Source organism: Labrus bergylta, chromosome 2 (genome assembly GCF_963930695.1).
Source record: "Labrus bergylta chromosome 2, fLabBer1.1, whole genome shotgun sequence".
Lineage (NCBI taxonomy): Eukaryota > Metazoa > Chordata > Actinopteri > Labriformes > Labridae > Labrus > Labrus bergylta.
Window position 1 is genome coordinate 15,829,341 of NC_089196.1, and position 20,399 is coordinate 15,849,739.

A 20,399-nucleotide genomic window follows, 5' to 3' on the forward strand; every position below is an offset into this window, starting at 1 on the left:
TGTGTGTGTGTGTGTGTGTTAGTAGGCCAATCAAAGCTGCATTCACGGTTCTGCTTCAAGTCATTATGCAGTTTGTTGTTAGCAGGTTTCAGATTTGTGTGCTAATGCATTTCTAGAATCAAAACTCTCTTTTTAAGGGGCTTATTTGATTAAACTCTTATCATAGTCAATTATTGCATGCAGATCCAAGGCCTGTATGTGAGCATTTAACCAAACCTGTTATAGAAGCTTAGAAAAGTGTATTCTCTTATTCTTGTTACAGTGCATTCAGGATTACAGCTATATACAATGTTATTTGTTATTTGTATAAAAGGAAATTGCCATGCCCATTCTTGGCTTCTTATTAACAAAGTGTACAGGTAGATACATCTTGAATCCAGTATTGCTTGTATTTAAATGTCATAAAAGACCTGCCAACGCAGTGATGCAGTGTATTCAGACCGTGTATGGCTCTATCTGTCACCTTAAAGTGTCTCTAAAGAACAAAAGCAGGTTTCAGTGTCGTCCTTGGGGAAGTGTGTCTCCAGAAGTCCTGTTCCCCAGTGACAGTGTGAGTGTGTGTGTGTGTGTGTCCAGACCAGTGATAGCTGCTTAGTGTCCATATCTAAGTGGACTTTAGGTCTGTCCTTGTGACCTTCAGAGGTAAAGTCATTAAGACCCTTTGTCAATCAACCAGGAAATGTCTCCAGTCCTGCAAACCCAGAGAGCAGCAGTGAGACACACACACACATCTACACGTTCATTACAGTGACAACATTCTGCAAACATGGAATATGAGTGAAAGGAACGATAGAGAAAGGTCATATTTGTACGTACTTGCCAAGCCGTGCTAACATCCTGGAAATTTTAAGTTTGCATTATTAAAAAACGAAAGACATGAGAGACATGAGCGACACTCCAGAGAAATCAGAGCAAAACAGACAGAAATGTGTACGCTATAAACTAACACAAGTAGAGCAACATGATAACAGCATGTTGATTCTGATTTTATATATAGATCATTCAGTTTGGTTCCAATAACACATTTTAAAGATAAAGGAAAAGAGAAGAACATTTGTTAAAAATTCCAAGAAAGGACTTTATTTGTTATTTCATCTTTACTATAAAAACAAGTGAATAACTTATTATCAGACTAGAATCAGTTTTGAAAAAAATATGATGCAGTCATAAGCAGTATGTTAACATAATACTTTCTCTTTATTAAACATTATTTAATTTAGCATGTAAATATGTTCTCTAATATCAGTTATTGTGATCAAAGCCATGTAGCTGTGCTATCCTTATTTATGATCCATTAACTGTTTGAACACCTGTTGTGTGTGCTTCAAGAGGCTCAAACTATTTGTAATATCTGCTTACATTACAGTGTCTTATAAACAATGTATTATGTCTTTTGAATGGAATTATTGGGAAATTATTAAACATATGAAACGATGTTTCACAGTATAAAATACAAAGAAATATCAACTGATATTGAGTTCATGAAAAATTCTGATGTGAAGTTTCTCAATAAGCCTTGTGTAATACTTTCCATGTGATTAAAGTCACAAGCTTCATGACTCGATGTGTTCTCCGTCAAAGTGTTGTCATTTGTCATGTTTTTCTTCACATTAGAACCTGAGAAAACCTAAAGAACATACCAGCTATTGTAACCGTGACCAGATTTAGATCGTACTTACTCCACATCTCGTTTCTTAATCGTCTTTCCCGATCCTAAGACCTCTGCTACTCGGGATACAATGGGATCATAGTTCATGCTGGCCACAGCAACCACCTCCTCACTCCTATGGATGGACCAGAAGGAGAACATTGAAAAACTAGAATGAACTTGACAACAAATCTCTGTTTAAAACCAAAACATATATTGAGGAAAAAAACCAACAGACATCAACTTTGCATTTTCTTTATTTTTAATTAAGATTGTAGAGAAAATAAACTGAGGATCAATACAAAAAAACATACCTGGTATAAAACGCCACAAATCTCAGTTCATCCAGATCTCCTTGAATAATGACATCATCAAATCCCTCACCATAACCTTTGCAAAAAGATTTTTAAAAAATGCAGAATTGTCATGAAAAAAATTCACATCTGTCTCAATCTCAAGACCTATTGGTCTTTATTTCCAGTTTTACAGCTAGGTGGCAGTGTTGTTTAGCTTACCTCTGATGTCTCTCTACAGTTGCATGTTTCTCTTATTTAACCTGTGAAATGTCATGTGCAACGAAACATTTCTTTTACGCCATAGACATGTGGGAGGCCTGTTCATACCTGCATAGCGTATGGTCTTCCCAAACATGGCGGACCAGAAGTAAGGCACAGTTTTGATCTCAGCGGCTCTGCCCATCATGCTGAGAGCTGCCACTCTTCCTATCAGTAACAATTAAACATTAACATTAACACAGTAAAGTAAAAACAGCCTAAGCTATGCATTCAGGACCGAGCTGTAACACACTCACCGTGTACATGGGCCATCTGCCAGTGAGGGATGTTCACCTTCTTGTTGTTCCGTGGCGGAAAAGGAAAAATCACCACATCTCCTCCAGCAAACACCCCTTCAGCATTTGTCTGCATCATCTGGTGACATTTTGATACGACTTAATAAGAAACAGTGGAGGTAATACTTTCACTCAGGCTTCAGGATGTATACCTTTTACCTTGTTGACAGTGATGAAGCCCCTAGAGTCCATGTGGATGCCGCTTTGCTTCACGAAGCCTGTGGCTGGAACACTTCCTGCAGGAGAGGAGACATGAGAGAAAGTGTAACATTTCAAAGGACAGCTAAGGGGAGTTGGATCATTTGCTTTGATATCATGTCATTACAGATCCACACACAAGAATTCATCGAAATCCACATCACCTGCACAAATGACACAAACATCTGCCCGCAGGACTTTTCCACTCTTCAACGCCACCTCTTTCAGCTGAGACACAGGAAAAAGTCACCATTCAAACAAGTTACTGGATATCCATGATTATTCATTTACTGCTGTGACATTTCATTTGGTATCATCAACAAATTAATGCAAATTGGATATTACTCTTTGAGTTATATTTAAGTATGATCTCTTTGTGTCATTACACATGAGAGAGTTCAGTGACTGCGTTTGTGTTGGACAATGGAGGTCACAAAATCAAACATAGTAAATCACACCTTATTTTAGGTTTTTAGGTTTATGTAAACATTTCAGCTTCCACTATTATGTGAGTGTCTAAACACTTTTCTTTATCTAAACTCTGAGTATGAAGTAAATGAGCCATATGTGCCTCAAAAAGCTAGGGCATAAAAAATGTGCATCTGTTAGTCACATTATCGTGGTGCAGTAATGAAACACACATTTAATAATACAGTCACACTTTTAAGTACCAACTAATTTAAATAGACACGCCTGTATGGTAAAATATGTTCACAAAGTTGTGTAAAACTACGTGATCTCACTGGGTTTGGTATTAATAATGATCAATGATCACTTTGCGTACTTTTGTAAAACCATTTTTCAGGATCACTGAAGATGACAAAATCTTTAAAAAAGTTAATATCTTTTTGATCGACAGCTGTACTCATCTTTATCATGAAAACAAGGGACTGTAGTGATTCTGAGCATCATGTCATGCTGTTTCTCTCACTTTCTGAATACCTGTCCATGATGACCAATCATCTCTGACACTTCGTTCAGCATGTAGAACTTCACCCTGTTTGCCTCAAACAGCTGCAGAGACAAAAACACACACCACACACCCAAACCCAGTAAGCATGAGAAAACATCTGCATGGTTGTGCCTGCAAATATCTATTTTGTGGTAACTGTGGTATTGGCCTGGTTGTGCTTTATGGTCATTGTGCATGTATGTGTGTGTGTGTGTATATGTGTGTCTCTACCTTCATTATTGATTTCCCTAATTTCTCCCCGAGGGCTTTTTTGAAGGGGACAGTCTCCATGCCGATGACAGAGACTGAGTGGGCTTTGTCAGTTAGAGCTGCAACCACCTCCATGCCTTCAAACACAACAAAGAAACAGCATAGTTTATATATAATCAAGCCAGTACAAAATGATACAGGAGGACAGAAATAAGGACTCAACCAGGATAAATGAATGCTCAGATTAGGACCAATTGTTAAAAAATAACTAATAAAAGTACCTTTTCAACAAACAGCATCTCTTTCAGCGATCACCGACTCTCTGACTCATTCCATACACACTATACCAAGTTAAAAACTGGTATTCATGTCATATTACTAGCTAGATGTTTATTTTTATATTTATTTCTTAATTTTGCCACCTTATCTCATAACAGGTCACTTTAACTTGACTTTTACTGCACAACATGTCTGAATGTCCTGTCTCGTTTTTTGTTTGGCAGTGAATGGGTGTATGGTTTACTTTACGTACTAGTTAATAGTTGTACATACATTGTATTTTTTTGTGTATTCCCATCTATTCTTATTTTGTTTGCACTCATATGCATACTCTTTTTACCGCTGCAACACTTGAATTTCCCCACTTAGATGATTCGATTTAAGAATCTTTAGAATAGATACAAAGGTAAACTGAAGCAGCTCCAATTCTTAAAATATTATGTCATTTTTTTTCACATGTTTGTCACTCACAAATGTGAAAATGGTGTCACACATTTCTCATACCAACAAAGGATGTTCCAATAATCACAGCGTTCTTGTTGTTGGCCAGCTGCGCTATGCTGTTTGCATCCTCGGGCGTCCTGAGGTGGAACACATTCCTGACGTCCTTGCCTTTGTAGGTTATTGCTTTTGGTCTTTTAAGGGAGGACATTGAAGCAATAAAAAACAAATCAATAAAATGATTTAGAATGTGAAGTGTTTGATTTCCATGAGCACTAAAGGTTGCCCTTACTTGCTTCCTGTAGCAATAAAAAGTTTCCTGTACTCCATTCTCAAGCCATCTTCAAAGGTCACGGATCGAGTTTTCACATCTATTGCGACTGCCTGAAGCAAACATCAATCAGTGTTACAATCTGGATTTTCAAAAATATCCCATTCATAAGTAGATCTATCATTATCTGTTATGTAATCACATCAGAATCTGAGGGCAGGACATCTCACCTCTTTCTCTGTGAGCAGCTCTATGTCATGGTCCTGTAAGAAGCTCATGGAGCGCAGTCTCAGTTGCTCTGCTGTGCTCTCTAAGGACTGAGCATAAGAAAGTTAGAGCTCAATCTATCAATAAAAACAGAATATGAAAAAAAAAACAACAACCCTAAAATCTCTAGATGTTGAAGCAATCTTTCCAAACCATCCCCTATAAAAAAAAAAACTTTTTTGTGGTCAATGTCAAATCTTACACTCAGTAATGATTGTTTACTTTCTCTTTCTTCAAATCTTTGTTGCAGAGAGGTGCAGCTGTTTCCAAAAGAGCTCCTGTTCTAGCAGCACTGACCGAAGCAGCACCTCTGCAGTCTGTTTATGTAACTTTTTTTGGCAAAGACGGTTCTTTCTTAGATTTATGTGGTCTGGGTCTGTGTACAAACCTTACTCAGTTTAGGCCTGTCATATGGAGGATGTCTGTCCATCGTGCACATGACGATGCGATCTGTGAAGCCCTCTTGCCTCAGTGTCTCTGCACACACCAGACCTGCTGGACCTGCAGGAACAGTCACCATAACAGAGGAATAATAATAGTGAAAGTAAAGAAATATACTGCTAAAGAGTCAAAAACAACTGTATCCTTGTAATTGAAGGCATGTAAAATAAAGAAACAGTGACATGACACTTACTGACCTGAGCCAATGATGAGAACATGGCTGAAACCTGTGTTGGAGTTAATGACTGCTGAGCATCTGGCCATGGGCTTTGACCTTTTCTGCAACTGAAGAGCCTGTAAACATTTGCTTATTAAATAAAATCTCAGATCAATCCGATGCTCTGTTTATTCTCCTGCATAAATTCCCCGAATTATGTTCTTTTTACCTGCTTGTTTGCGCGAATGATCACCTTGTCCTTTTCAACTCTGACCTGGAGCAAACAGACATGAGCGATGTGTACACTTTTTGATGGTGCTTAGAGACATGATAAGGCAGGGAATGTGTTAAGAGACAGCACCAGCAGGGAAGGTCACCTGGAAGGTAGGCAGGCTGTCCAGTCCAGGGAAGTCCTCTATGTCTCCTGTTGCAATGTTAAAGCATGCACCATGCCAGGGACAGCGCACGTGGCCTTTTGACAACACACCTGGATGGACGGAAAATGAAAGTTCATGATTTTATATATACATGTAATTACAAAGTTAAAATAGTAATTGAAAACATACATTACTGACCTTTGACAAGAGGTGCTCCGTAGTGTGGACACTTGTGGCCCATGGCTGCAAACTCTCCATGTTCTTTGATCAACAAAGCTTTGCCACTTCCCAAGTCAACCTCACGCATCCTGTCCAACAAAAAAACAATAAAGACCTTTGTCGGCATTCCTTGCTATTTCTTTATCAAATCATATGAGACAATACTGACTGACATGGAAAAAAAAACAACTGGAAGAAAAACATATAAATTGAAAACAAAAGTACAAAAGGCCTACAAACACAGCCGCTTAAGTTATCTTCTGTAGCCTATTGTAGCAGCTGAATCTATCTGTCGAAGCTACATGCTGATAGCAACAATGAGCCACATAAACTCAAGGAACAGTTTAAAGAAAAACACTATAACAATAACATATATCCAGAGGGCCATCCACATGATTCATCAAATCATGGCTAAAAAAGTTAGCTATCCTACATTTAGACAACAGCTTAAGTTGCCATTTGAACACTTCCTTGCCAATTCTATGTACTTACTAGCTTGATAGAGCCAAAATATTATCAACAAGCTTTGACACATTCTTAAAAACCACTAAGGAACACGCACTGGACCTACACTAATATTAGTTAGCTAGAGAGTGTTTGAATGCTAATAGTAGCTGTTGTCAAATGCTAGCTAATGGATTATCAACTACGGTACATTGTTCCTATGAATACGTGTCCCCCAATCATTTTCTCCATCCATCTGCTTTATTTTTTGACCATTTTGGAAGCAGTGAAATTATAATGATTTGTTAGTTTCCCAACTTTAAAGGCTTATGACTTGCAACCACAGACTGTGCAACCTGTTACTATGGAAACAGTATTTCACTTCCAACCTTGAGCGTGACTGACATCACATGCAAATGGAGGAGTAAATATGATGAATAGAGCTCTCCTTTTTTAAATAAATATTTAGGGGGGTTTATTAGAGATGTGGCAGTGGACAGAGTCAGAAATCAGAGAGAGAGAGAGAGAGAGAGAGAGTGGGGAATGGCGTGGTAAAGAAGCCACAGGTCGGATTCGAACCCTGGCCATCCACTATCGAGGACTTTAGCCTCTGTACATGGGGTCCCTCCTCACATTAAACATTACAGCAAGGCTTACCTTTGATGGTTTCTTCCTTTCTCAAATCAAAAGTCAAGCAATATAAAAGTCTTACTTAATCCAATAGGCCTACTGTTTAAGTGACTGTTGGATGTAATTACAACACAGTGCCAACAGGGGGGCTTCAGTGTATATTTGTCCGCAGAAGTTGAAATGCTAATGGAGACGAGGCTGTTAACTCACAGGTGAGCTATGTTTTAACGTGAAGAAGTTGTTACCTGCATTAAGTCAGGAAACTGTAAATGAAAAGTCTTCATCTTATTAATGATATCTGAAGATATCACACATACCGTCAGGGCATTTTCTGCTACAGTATCATACGTTTAGATAGAAATCAATTGTTCTATGTTTGCTAAAGCTAGCAAGCGCTTAATAGGCCTATATGCTGTTGGCTCATGAACTTGAGCTACTCTCAGTTTAGGCTGTTCGATTAAAAAAGTATTTAGTTTTTTACCATCTCAAATGTTCGGCTTATTTCCATGTATGTTTATTTATTTTCACTCGTTTTTAGAGTCGTTAAAGTTGTCTTACTGTCCGTTTTCCAGATCTTTAACGTGACAGACGGAGACCTCCACATAGTCTCGTGGTTTGTGGTAGAGGGGGAGCGCGGTGGAGTCCTCATCAGAGCCGTGTCCCAGGGCCCCGTTAGGTCTGCAGTCAGCGAAGGGACTCGCTTTGCCATTAGGTGAGAGTCCATCCACCTCTTTTTCTTTTTCCAGGAGTGAGAGTTCCACTTTAACTTCAACTGCACAACACAGACACGTTTTCCTTAGAAAAGTCTGAAATGAAGTCCGACATCTTACAACTGAAAGCAGGTAGCAGGTGGGAAAATGTGTTGGGTCTTTTCTTTCCCCTTTGTTAAGTCTAGCGTGTTGCATAATCCCAGGTATCATTCAGGTGTTCAGCATTTCATGTGAATACATAGTTTTCTAAACAGCAGGAAATCATGCAAATCAATCCCCAAACGTTCCCATGCAGAGTACAGCCAAGCAGGCCGTACAACTTGTGATACTCATACCAGTTTTACCAGAGATATGTGGAATGAAATATCCACACACTGCTCAACATGTTGTTACTTTTCAGAAATTACTCACCCTTTCCTCTCCATGCCAAGAAGAACATTTCAGTGTAACTCAAATCTGTTTTCAAGTTGTTGCTGCTTTCCTCTTGAAAACAGAACAGAGTGGAGTGTTTCTTTCTGTATTTTGTGAGACATTTAGTTTCTAATGTGATGCGTCATTGTTTGGTATATATTTCTGAACATTAAGAAATGGTTGTGTAACTCCTTTATTTCACTGCAGCAGGCTTTATCTGTTCGGCTGGAAAAATGTGCTGATCATCCGGTTCTTACACAGTAATCTGGCTGGAATTTTCTCCTGCTGAGCAAGCCTTAATTAAAATCAATGGAAAATCATAATAGTGAGTGCAATTGCAGTAGAAATGTAAGAGAAAGCTTTGCACAGCTGAAGAGATGCTTCCACTAAATCATTTGATCCATACTTAAAGTTATCTGCTGTTCCTAAAAGGCTTTTATTTGAGCTTTAGATTGTTTTAATCTTACCATTACATTTTTTTCAAGTTAGTTTTTGTCCATTCCTTTATTGGATAGGACAGCTAAAGAGGGACAAAAAATGTTGGGAGAAGAGAGTGAGGGATGACATAGGGCAAAGGTCCGAGGTCAGATCTGAACTCACGGCTGCTGCAACGAGGGCTATATCCTCTGTACATGAGGCACGCGACCTAACCGCTAGGCCATCCTGGACGTAATCTCACCATAACATTTGTTGAGTTGTAAGTGAGCGCAGGGTGTTCAGATCCGTCTGTGTTATTTTACAGTATTTCTAACCGTCCTGTATTTTCACATTTTGATGCAATAAAGTGGGCAGGGTTTTATTTCAACAAGCTCTCCTTATTTTAGTTCCTTTCGGGTTTCTCTTTGTATAACTTGTTTAACATATATAACATCTAACTTTACTATACAGTGTTTCCCCTAGGTTTACTGCTTTGGGGGGATGGGGGGGTGCGGGCAGACCGATGCCGACACAAGCACTTGAAGGAATCTTGGTGTTCATGCGTTACTTTTAATGACAGCTGTCCTGTTCTATCGGAAAGTTATCCTTAAATGACTTATTTCCCTGATTTCCGACTCTATCCACTATCCTATCTCTACAATAAAGGCACAAAAAGCCCCAAAAAAAAAACTAACTATTAACTTGACCTTCAAGGGGGGCGGGGGTGCCATTGGGGGAGCGGGCTGCCCCCCTAATATAATGGTAGGGGAAAGACTGCTATATTCACATTGGGCGTAAAACATTTTTTAAATTTAGGATTATTTTGATAACCATTGAGCAATCTATTATTTAGATGAAAACTTGAGCCAGAACATGATTTCATCTCCAGAGTACTTTGATGTAGAGGGGGATGAATGAACACATTGCTTGGTATTGCCATTACTTAAATTCCCCCCAAAAAATGCAAACACCAGTAGACTTTGTCATCTTGCTGATGGCCACTTTGATATTTTTGCTGTTTCTTTTCATCCAATGCAACCTGCAGGGCCAAAAATTAAGCAAATGCCCAAGTGCTTGAAAACAACAGTTCCTTTTCTGGCCACTTGGGGATGGCTCTAAAGATGAGCAATTCCTTATTAGGCCTCATTATACGATGCCCAACTTCACAGCAAAATTGAACATGTCTATAGCTTGTTACAAAAAAAATACTCTTGGTCTCTAGTTAATATCCTAAATATCTTAAAATATTTCAGCAGTTAGGTGTGTGGTTGTTTTGAGTGACTTGCAATAAAAAACCACAATGTTTTTCAAACATTGGGTAATGCATACAGCAAAGGTGTATATCTTTAGGAGCCACAGTGTTGCTAGTTTTTGTGCATCATATCCAGTGGGTTCTTACAACTCAGCACCTGAGTAAGTGAAGTGCGTGTGTTTGCTCACTTTTTCTGTTTTGAGTGACCGACAAGTGTCTGCCTTTTAAGATTATTAAATGCAAATATATGACAAATAATATAGATGTCTGATCAGTTTATTGTAACCAAATACACATAAAGAAATATGTGCTCCAGCTCTCTTGGTTTTGGAATCAATTGTTAATATTGTAACACTAACCAGCATGTTTTGCTGTCTGCATTCACTATACCTGGTTTGTCAGATTGTTTGGGGTTTATATATATATTATACTCACTGAGTGAGAGAAGGCTTTTTTTGGGTCATTTCGTTGCTGAGACGTGTTAGCGGTGATATAACAGGTTCTTCAGAGTATCCTGGCTACTCTTAACAGAAATGTGGTGAAGTGAGTGCTACGATCCACAAGCGCTCTTGGCTTTGTAGTGTAATACATAAAGAAGTCCAACCAGGTACCACCACAAAAAGAGACCCAATCCCCTTGGAAACTGTCACTGGCTAGCTTATTAGCCAGCTAGTCAAATAGCCTTTAGCATAGGCCGAAAATGGGCGGATCTTTGATAACTAAGCATTTCCTCACAGCGCACTCCACTCTTAATCCACCCTCTGGTATCTCTATGGTCGACATCTGACTTCTGCCTACATAAAAACAAGATGGTGTCAGCCATTATGCAGGACCTAAGGCTTCAAAACCTTACTTCAAAGACCTAATGTCGGTTACTTCCAGTTTTTCTATACAGCCAATGATCTGAAGTTTTACACTTATTAAGAAGCTTCATTTTCCCTAATTGTCAAACATTACTTGATATGTTTAACTAATGACTGTTTTCTTGCAACCAATAGCAGAGACTGGTGGAACATGTACAATTAATTTTTATTTTTTTTTACAGGGGCATTGCCACTGAAACCTAGAAGATAATCGTTTAAATTCATGAGCTTTCAGTATTTAGTTTTTAGTTTGATCAGCGTTGTTTTACATAGTTCAGGAATAGACAGAGGTCAAGACTGTGACTCACACACTAAATATAATTTTTAGCCCGACAGTAAACAACCAACTCTTCTTCCTTATTTCACCTGCACATGATGCATTGAATCGATGACTGTAAGCTTTTGTTTGTAAATGCACCTGAAAGGCATGTTGTGTTCAGTCTGTCATTGTCACTTTCTGAACTTGCAATGGAGCACTGAAAATGGATACAGACGCATAGTGTCATATTTTTACATTCGTGCCTCTGTAAGTAATCCTCTTGATCAAAGATGCCACAGTAATCATTGAAATTCCTCCCACACATAACACAAAACCTGCACACAGAGCAGGCTGGTCGTGATGTATAACAGGATTTGGAGGCTGTAGCTTTGAAAGGATTCAAGCTGAACAAGATGTCCTGAAAATATATGTTGGGAAAAAGTGTTTATTTTCTACTCCAAAAACAACAATTTCCCCATAGAAACAGTGAATTATTTATAGTATTTCAATAGGAATCATTCTTTTCTTTTATACTACCTACACACAAAATATACTCCCTATACCTCATGTTTACTGTCACTACATAGACTTCCACGTTATGAAACGTTTTAGTTCCAATGTTAAACCACTGAATAGATATTTTCATTTGTTGACTTTTAATTTATTAATGGAAACCAGTAGAGTAGAGCAAGATTAACTAAAGTGAATCAACATTCATTTTCACTGTATTTTATGTAAATAAATTATTTTAACCACACTCCTGCTGGATTAAATAACGATATTTTGTACAATTTAGTACAATTTGAAATAAAATGAAGCAGCAACCTCTAATCAGCCATAATACCAACATAAAGAAGAGTCTGCAGAGAGATATTGGAAAGAGGACAGGGATTGCAGAAGCCTGTTTGGGCCTTAGCTCAACACTGCCGATTTAGGCTGCATTTACCTCCCCCATCCTATTCCCTATTTTCATGAGGGAAGAGAAATGTTTGAAAGAGGACAGGGAAGGCAGAGCCAGTTTAAGAGCAGAGATAATTGTATGACAGTAAATGTATAAGAATATAAGATGTTGTGTTAATTTGGGTATAATGTTTTCCTTGAAACCGAGCCCCACCAGAATGAGATAGGAGTTGGTTACCTGGTTTGGTTTTAGAAAAGCATCCTCCCATGGTGGGCCTGGGATCAGTACACACCCAGGTCGAGGGAGGAAGGGGGGAGAGGGAGGAGAGGAGCGGTCAGATCCTCGGGCTGGGCTGTTTGGTCGGGAGGTAACGATAACACAGAACTGTGCGTATGAGAACCTGCTGGTCCAGCCTGGCCATCGCACACATCAGCTCTTCCACATAAACTGAACGAAACAGAGAGAATGACATCAGCAAAACACAGAAACACACCAGACAAATGTGTGTGTCAGTGGTGTAAATGAGTGTGATTGTGGTTGTATGTAAATAAGAAAGTTTTTCTTTCATACCACGGCTTGTTTGTTGTTGTTCAGGAGATATTTGTTAAAGTTAAACTTTTCACTTACAAATTTCTCTATCAAAGTGACAAAACATTTGGCCCTCATTTGTGTCCGTACTTTTATAATGCTCCTACTAATCAATCACTGTCATTGACTGTTTGTTCCATAAAAACTGGTCTGATGTTGCTCTGAAGTAAATAAAAGAGTCAGGATATAACTGCCAGAGAAATCAAGCCTATTTAGTTTCTGTGTATGTGTGTGTGTGTGTGTGTGTGTGTGTTTGTGTGTGTGTGTGTGTGTGTGTGTGTGTGTGTGTGTGTGTTTGTGTTTGTGTCTATAAAACATGTGAGTTGTTGTAAAAATGAAGCTGTTGTGTTAATTAGGAACATTTCCACGCACATAATTACCTTTGTTCATGCATATTGCATGGGAAGGTGTTAAATATTAACAGCACTGAGACACATTAACTTTCACGTCACACTGCACTTTAAACGGAAACAGGGGCCCCTCCAGTTTCAAAATCCTGCTTGTTTTATTGTTGCCACGTTGTCCTCACATTTCTGCCCGCTCTGGTATTTCAGCCCCACATACTGTTAGTAAGTTCCTCACAGAGAAGTGACCGCAATGAATCTGACCAGATGAGGGGATGGCAGGTGTATCAGTTAACATCCATCAAGGACCAAATTATCCTTTGGAGATGCGAGTAAAAGGCCTGTTTGGTATTCTGAGCACATCCTAATGTGCTTGAACTTTAGAAAAAAAAGGTGCAGTGTTGAATGAAGCACTGCTGAGAAAAAGTTCCTGAGGACAAATGAGAAATGGAAAGATCTCCTCTGACCACAACTCTGCAGCTGAGATTCAGTTTGGAAACTAGGAAGGGATTTTCTTTGCAGCTTTTAAACCTTATATATACAGTTAGTCATATTTGTTCCTTAACTTTAGTATATGTTTGAGATACTTGTTCCTTACTTGAAATGTATTGGTCCTTTACACTTCTTTCCAATGAAAGAAAATATATAGCCCAAATAATATTTGAACAGTAGCTGAGACTTTTGTGTCACGATTAGTGACAAATGATTCAACATTTCATTGAAAGTCAGAATAGTGCAAAAAAACAACAACAACAACACAGACTTGGCAGCATTCATGTTTTGGGGCTCTATTCTCTCAATCATCATCCTAGGACCCCTAAAACTTAAGTTAAGATCTTTTGAGGAGGCCAGACTCAGACACTGGGAACCACTGCACTAAACTACCTGACTGTGTACAGAAGAAAAAGTTGCTGGGCCAACCTGGACAGTGAAGTGTTGATGTAAAGTTATCAGTCATATGAACCATAATCTGTAGAGACTGACCATTTAGCTGATGATCCCTCTGTACTTTAAATTAAGTAGGATTTTGAATCCTCAGGTCACTTGTAGCTGAGTATTGCTTTTTTCTATAGATGTCCTATAGATTTTCCACTGAAAATAATTTCAGTGGAAGCAGCTATACAATTGATAAATAAATGAAAGTCAAAAACAAATGTTTTGGTCTAGTATCACACCAGATGTTCCAAACTGAATCTCTCCTACAGGTGGAAAACCTATATTTGTCCTTTGAATCTGCTTTATGCATCTGTGCCAAATCATTTTCAAGTGCCAGCAGAGCCTTTGATGTTGTTTGTAGGACTTAATACAGACAACAACATGTCAAATCACTTCATAAACAGAGGCATGTTGCCCTTTTAATAATTTGTCATCTCTGAAATTTTGATGAACAACATATTGGATCGCAACGAGCTGCCATCCGGGAGTTCTAGCCAGCCCAAGATATTTTGTGCAAAACTAAAGTAGGTTAAGCAGATTTGGTCCTCACAACATATGACGCAGATCCCGCTCACTCACTGTTGGGCCTGTCCCCAAGCAGTGCTAATAATCCTGCCGCAAACAAGCTGTCAGTTTCACTCACTAGCCTACAAATGTAATACCTGTTAATGGAATGTTGGAGGGGAGAATTAGTCAAATGCAGCTCCTGGTAGGGGGTGAGGAGGCCAATCTGTAAACTGCCTGTTAGTGAAAAAAAAAAAAAACAGGAATGTTCTGTGCTCGGACATTCACAAACATACTTTAAAACTGGGACTAAAAACATATTCTCCAACAGCAAACAGTCATTTATTGATGAAGAATAGACTAAAAATGGCACTCAACACAAAGGGAAATCAGTCTGAGAAACTCTTTCTCGCTGTTAATTACAAACCCAATGCTCACTAATAAATATCATCAGCAGGGAGAGCGATGCTGTGAACTCCACATATAGAAAAAACAATGGGCATTTATCAGCCCTCTGGTAATAACAGGCCACTTTCCAGCTCTCCATGGCACTAGAGTCTTAGCAGCACCTGAATAAAGAAGAGCTGCTGAGAGTCTAAAGGCTCATCCACCTCCTACAGTCCAAACTAGTGGTCTCTGTTATATTCAATCACTTGTTTGGCAGGTATGTTGGCCTGTAGTTAAAGATTAGGGCCCTCTGATCCTCAACTGATAATGGATAAGAGCTCAAAACAATCTAACCGGCACTCACCCTTCACTCCTTCACTCAAGTTCTCCTGGTTTGTGAAACAACCAGATAAGCTGAGGAATCATCCCCTCATTGCGTAAACCAACTGTTGAGCAAAAAGCCTCTCTCACCGGGCTATTAGTGGTTTTATATTGTGTTTACCTTCAGCTTCAGAGGTCAATTGGGTGAAATTGTTCAGGGTCTTAATCCTTGATCTTTTTGAACCTTTTCTGCTTTTCTTTTTAAAAATAGGAGACATAGAGAAGTGTTTCAAGCCATGTTTGAAGGAATTCCCAAATTGCCAAGAAGCTTTTGATTAACTTCTATTTACTCCCTTACCTACGTGTCTTAAGTATAAAAGAATAAAGAGTGGATTACAGTTTACCACAATCCCCATTAAGAAGCTCTGTGAGGTGACACAATCAAACAATGTGAGCAGGCTCACTCACATCATTTCTGAAAAAGGTTTGCATGAATGTTGATATCGTTTGCTTCTTAAATAATGACAGTCATTGTTAACCCCCCTCGAGATAAGATCTGGATCCTAAAAAAAGGTTCCATAAGGTCCGAAACACTTCTTTAGTGTCAGATTGAGTTTATGAAAAGAGAACAAAGAAGGATGAAACTAAAGGTACAACGTCTGACTCATGTTTTTGCTTTTAGCTGATAAAATGGTTTTTCAATTCAACTTTTTTTAAAGCTCTATTTTTGGGTTACTTATGCCTTAATTTTAGAGACAGGACAGTTGATAGAGTCAGAAATCAGGGAGAGAGTTTGTGGGGAATGACATGCGGGGAAAGGTAGCCACAGGTCGGATTTGAACCCGGGCTGCCCGCTTCTAGGGCAACAACCTCTGTTCATGGGGGGCACAACTATCCTCTAAGCCAACGGCGCCCCCAAAATTTAAGCTTTTAATGCATTTAAAAGACAAAAGCTTTAATCTTTAGAGTTATTAAACATAGAGGCCACATGGCTCTAGAAAACAAAGATGCTGATTTTTATTATTTTTATTCAGCATTGTTGATTACAACAATTAAAGACTTTCAAGTTAAAAAAAATATATTCTATATCCTTTTTTTTTTTTTAAAGTGAACTCAAGCTACAGACTTCCATCGGGTCATTTTGGTGATGCTTGGAGCTATAACCTCTCCATGATGTCATGGAAAACTAGAACTGTTTGTGCTGCTGTATAACAATTCTGTTATGGAGCATTTTCTAAGCAGGCACACAAAAAACAGTTGGATTAAATGGTTAAAGTTAAATGGATAAAGTGTGGTTCTCTTCACAGTTTTGTGTAAAGTATGTAGATTAGTCTGGTCTTTTTAATACAGTATTAAAAAAAAGTACTGTGGCTCTGTTGTGGTTTCAGTTCTATAGACTGCAGCACAGTTCATGGTTCTCCAGGGACCCACACAGCAACTTCCATACAAGAACTCTGTGTGCCCTTACAGAAACCAATGCAGATAAATCCACATGACAAAGTAAGTCGAAACACAGCAGCACATAAACCCATCACACCGAGAGCCAATAAAACAGAGCTACATTACCCTGCTTGTAGAAAAAAATGAACCATCTTACCAGTGTGCATGGAGCAGGTGCACTGAGATCCTGTCAAACTCCCCGGTGCTCAGCTTCCCCTGCGGAGCTCGGCAGCATTATTAGCACACGAGTCTCCAAACAAATCCTGTCAACTGGAGTATTCCCAGTCTGTGTGTCCCTCTGAACCCTCCTTAGCTCTGCTCTTCTGCCCCTTGATGCAGCAGAGTCTCTATTGAATGTGTTTGAGAGAGTAAGTGTGTGTGTGTGTGTGTGTGTGCCCCTCACAGAGCCCCCCTTCCCTTGCCCAGCAGCAGCAGCAGACTGAGCCAACCGGTCGTGGGAGTTGCTCTCTCTCCCCGGCCGAGTCTGCAAGCGCAGCACGGAGGACCTTGGCCAGTTTCTCAGCTGTATGCAGTATTGATGGAGTTGCTGAGGGGATGCTAACACAGCATGAATCTCGCCGTTCTCTGCACTCGTCCTCCCATCCACCTCTCTTCTCTCTCTTTCTCAAACCCACACTCACACACTCTCCTCTTCTGCTCAGACTCTTTCAGCCTTGCCTTCAGATGTTTAAAGACCTGACTTGCTTGTTAAGCCTGCCCTCCCCGCTATACTGCCTGCCCCGACTGCCCACTTATCACACTGCCTGCTCGCTGTGCATGCATTGTGCTGCATGCCTGTGCTGCAGCAGGAGGATCAGCTTTTGTTCAAACTTATCAGTGTGGTATTTCTTGTACTAATACAATATATCGTACTCATACTGACCAGCAGGAGACAGTATGAGACATAAACATGTTTGAAACACTGAAAATGCTCTTACAGTATGTGTGTTTTAAACTTATTTCAGGTTGTAGCAGAGGTAGAAGGAGGAGAAGTGCAGTTGGTGCAGTAAGTCCTAGTTTCAGTCAGGGTGGGGCAGGATTAAAAAGGGATACTGAGCCTTAAGGAAATGAGCTCCAAACATATTTCCATTCTTTATGCTGCCCCCATGGGAGAAAACTGTGCCTCCCTTGTAAATAACTGCTGTAACAAGGTCATTCGCCTGATAATCTCAATCTCATGTTAATCCTAAAAAAGTGAATGACAGCGCTGACACAGAATGCTGCATTGGAAACCAGTACAGAATGTGACAAAATGGAAATATAGCCTATCAGAAAAGAAGAATTCACTGCTGTACTGCCACACTTTCCACGCTGTGCTGGCATGTGCTCAAGCGTCACCATGTTTGTGTTGCTCTCTGCTTGTGTTCGAGCACATTTAAAAGCATGTTTGAGCCCCGAGCCGGGGGAGGGCGGTGTGCACATGTACGACAAGATGACTGATCAGGCTCTCCCAGCGAGAGGGGAGGGCCTTTACATCACTCAGTTTAATTTAATTACAAGGGGGCTCTCTTCTGCAGGGGCCAGACAGAGCTGCAGCGTCCAAAAACCCAGATTAAGAAGACGCGAAAGGAGCCAATGAATCCTAAAATAAAATCATAGCCTACTAAAATATGAATGTAAGCTGCGACAAAGGTAGATGTTTTGATCTGAACAGTGTCAGTTAAGCATATGAGCATGTTACACTTGTTCCTTACAGCTTGATTTGATGTACACTGATCCCAGTATTTTATTTTGTATCAATCCTTGATTTGTTGAGACATACAAAATTAGCTCTACTCATCACAATGTACAGCAGTATACCAATTCCAGACAGTCTAAGGGGAGCAGCAGGTGCCAAGTCCCTCCCTGAAAAGAAATTTAACACGGAAAAGCTGCAGCACTGGAATGCAACTCGCATTGAAGACATCCCCTCTCGGGGCTCAGGGCTGGTATACACCAGCACTGTTGGACAATTTAATACTAGTCCCCTAAGTAATACTGACCCATACACGTGTCTCAAGTGTTGTAGTTCATTAAGATCTCTACAGAACTTTGCTTGGAAGATGCTGTCGTACTCTTCATTTATATCCAAACTATACTCAAACTAACTTTAAAATGAACATTATATATATAAAAGTTACACATTCCTATAAAAAAAAAATTATAATTCAACCCATTAGAGAACAATAGAAACTTTAATGAGTGATATAACTTGTCCATATTTCAATGCAGTAAATATACAAACCAAAGCTTCTCAAGTTTAACAACAAATCAGAGTAATTTATTATAATCATTTTTAATGAATGTCTTTCTTTTCCCATTCTTACTCTAGGAAAGCTTTTATTTTTCATGTCTAGTAAATAGAGGCATACTAACCAATGTATACAGACTCTACTTTAATCAGAATGTTACTGATGTAAAAACTCAGCAGCTTATTATTATTTTAAATGCCTGTCATAATTTGTAAAACTTAAAAACCAGAAGTGACTCCATTAAACAGAAAAGACATCACAGAAAGGTATTTCATACGTCAGTGACAATTTGACTAAGAAATACAGGCAAAAAGTAAAAACCTTGCTTTAATGTTACTAAAGTCAGAAATGTTATTCTTGACTTTATCATTCAAATACTTCACAGGTCATTATTCACTCACAAGCTGACGGGCCTCCACATTAGACAATAAGAGGTCTATAACACCTCGGTCTTCAGGTAGTGCTTGCTCCTGTGCTTCACCTGAGGGCTGTTTGGCACACTCGGTGGTCTCTGATCGAAGTCCTCCATGCACACCGATATAAAAAACAGAGTCCCTCCGGTGACCAGAGCCAAACCTCCAAACCACCCTGAAAACATGGCCTCTCCATACTCCCAGCGAGGCATCACATCAGGGAAACCCTGGTCCCAGAACTCGACCACCGTTGTGTAGGCCACAATAGAGACAGGAGCCAAAGTGGTGAGCCCTGACACCCAGGACAGCACCCCACCCAGAATAAGGAGCTGTCTCTTCAGGCCAGGCTGCCCGACACATATGTCCACCCCCTCCAGTCCTGGAAAAGCAGCCAGCAGAGCCAAGCCTCCAGTTCCTACAGACACCAACATGAGCACCCTGGAGATCTGCAGGTCCAATGGCAGTCCCATGAGGGTGTCATAGGCCTTACACTGAATCCCCACCTCCTCCGTATAGAGACACATGTGCCAAAGTCCTGAGAACCAGTTCTCCACCTCATTCAGGTCAGAGTTCATCGTCTTCCATAGAGGAAGAAAAGTGGTGATCAGACAGGTGACCAAACCTCCAAACGTCACAAAAAGTGCCGACCTTTGCATCATTTTAGTTGTCAGAAAAACCATCTTCCTCCTTGCTGTGACCACTGCTCACATCTGCAGGTCTGTGTCACAGGTTTGGAGATTCACAAAGACTCTGTAGCCCAACCCACCTGTTGAGGTAGCGGCACCGACCCGGACTGCCCACAAAGTCAGCCTCCTTAATAAAACCCACCTGATAAGTGGAGAGATAATGTGAAGCTGAGGCATGACAACAGACATACTGTTTAGTTTCAGCGCTCAATATCGTGGCAGTGAACAATGACCTCTGTTTTTAGATGAAATCAGATACGTCCAGAGGGATTCTGGACTATGTGTGCACAAGTGCACTTAAATTAATGAAACGTGAGTAAGAGGGGCATAGGTGGTTCACAAGAATACAAGA

General features: G+C 39.8%; 2 protein-coding genes across 4 annotated transcripts; both read right to left on the reverse strand.

Annotated features, from left to right (window-relative positions):
- Positions 1 to 550: 550 nt before the first annotated feature.
- LOC109995967 (apoptosis inducing factor mitochondria associated 3) lies at positions 551 to 17,455 on the reverse strand. 3 transcript variants are annotated; one of them, XM_020649880.3, is made up of 22 exons: positions 16,875 to 17,454; positions 14,728 to 14,806; positions 12,435 to 12,644; positions 7,943 to 8,156; positions 6,290 to 6,399; positions 6,092 to 6,201; positions 5,944 to 5,988; positions 5,755 to 5,851; positions 5,505 to 5,617; positions 5,080 to 5,166; positions 4,871 to 4,962; positions 4,642 to 4,772; positions 3,880 to 3,995; positions 3,639 to 3,710; positions 2,861 to 2,924; positions 2,658 to 2,734; positions 2,460 to 2,577; positions 2,272 to 2,370; positions 1,963 to 2,038; positions 1,680 to 1,784; positions 817 to 837; positions 551 to 691 (listed from the first exon to the last, which is right to left on the reverse strand). In XM_020649880.3, exons 3-22 carry the CDS (start codon positions 12,463 to 12,465, stop codon positions 652 to 654), a joined length of 1,818 nt encoding a protein of 605 aa, XP_020505536.1. In that variant the 5' UTR covers positions 12,466 to 12,644; positions 14,728 to 14,806; positions 16,875 to 17,454; the 3' UTR covers positions 551 to 651. The 3 variants fall into 3 exon arrangements, with proteins under 3 accessions (XP_020505536.1, XP_065822062.1, XP_020505535.1); XM_065965990.1 differs by lacking the exon at positions 817 to 837 and having other exon boundaries at positions 16,875 to 17,455; XM_020649879.3 differs by lacking the exon at positions 14,728 to 14,806.
- A 1,009-nt stretch (positions 17,456 to 18,464) lies between these two features.
- Positions 18,465 to 20,088, reverse strand: cldn26 (claudin 26). The gene has a single exon (XM_020649873.2). It carries the CDS (start codon positions 20,039 to 20,041, stop codon positions 19,385 to 19,387), a length of 657 nt encoding a protein of 218 aa, XP_020505529.2. The 5' UTR covers positions 20,042 to 20,088; the 3' UTR covers positions 18,465 to 19,384.
- Positions 20,089 to 20,399: the final 311 nt, after the last annotated feature.

What these genes read in the sequence shown, in the direction of transcription:
- LOC109995967 (XM_020649879.3), bottom strand. Translation starts at nt 12,465, where the DNA reads ATGGGAGGATGCTTTTCTAAAACCAAACCAG. An exon ending in TCATTCGCGCAAACAAGCAG is followed by an intron (nt 5,852 to 5,943) that starts GTAAAAAGAACA and finishes AAATGTTTACAG; the next exon opens with GCTCTTCAGTTGCAGAAAAG. An exon ending in TGTTCTCATCATTGGCTCAG is followed by an intron (nt 5,618 to 5,754) that starts GTCAGTAAGTGT and finishes CTGTTCCTGCAG; the next exon opens with GTCCAGCAGGTCTGGTGTGT.
- cldn26 (XM_020649873.2), bottom strand. Translation starts at nt 20,041, where the DNA reads ATGGTTTTTCTGACAACTAAAATGATGCAAAGGTCGGCACTTTTTGTG.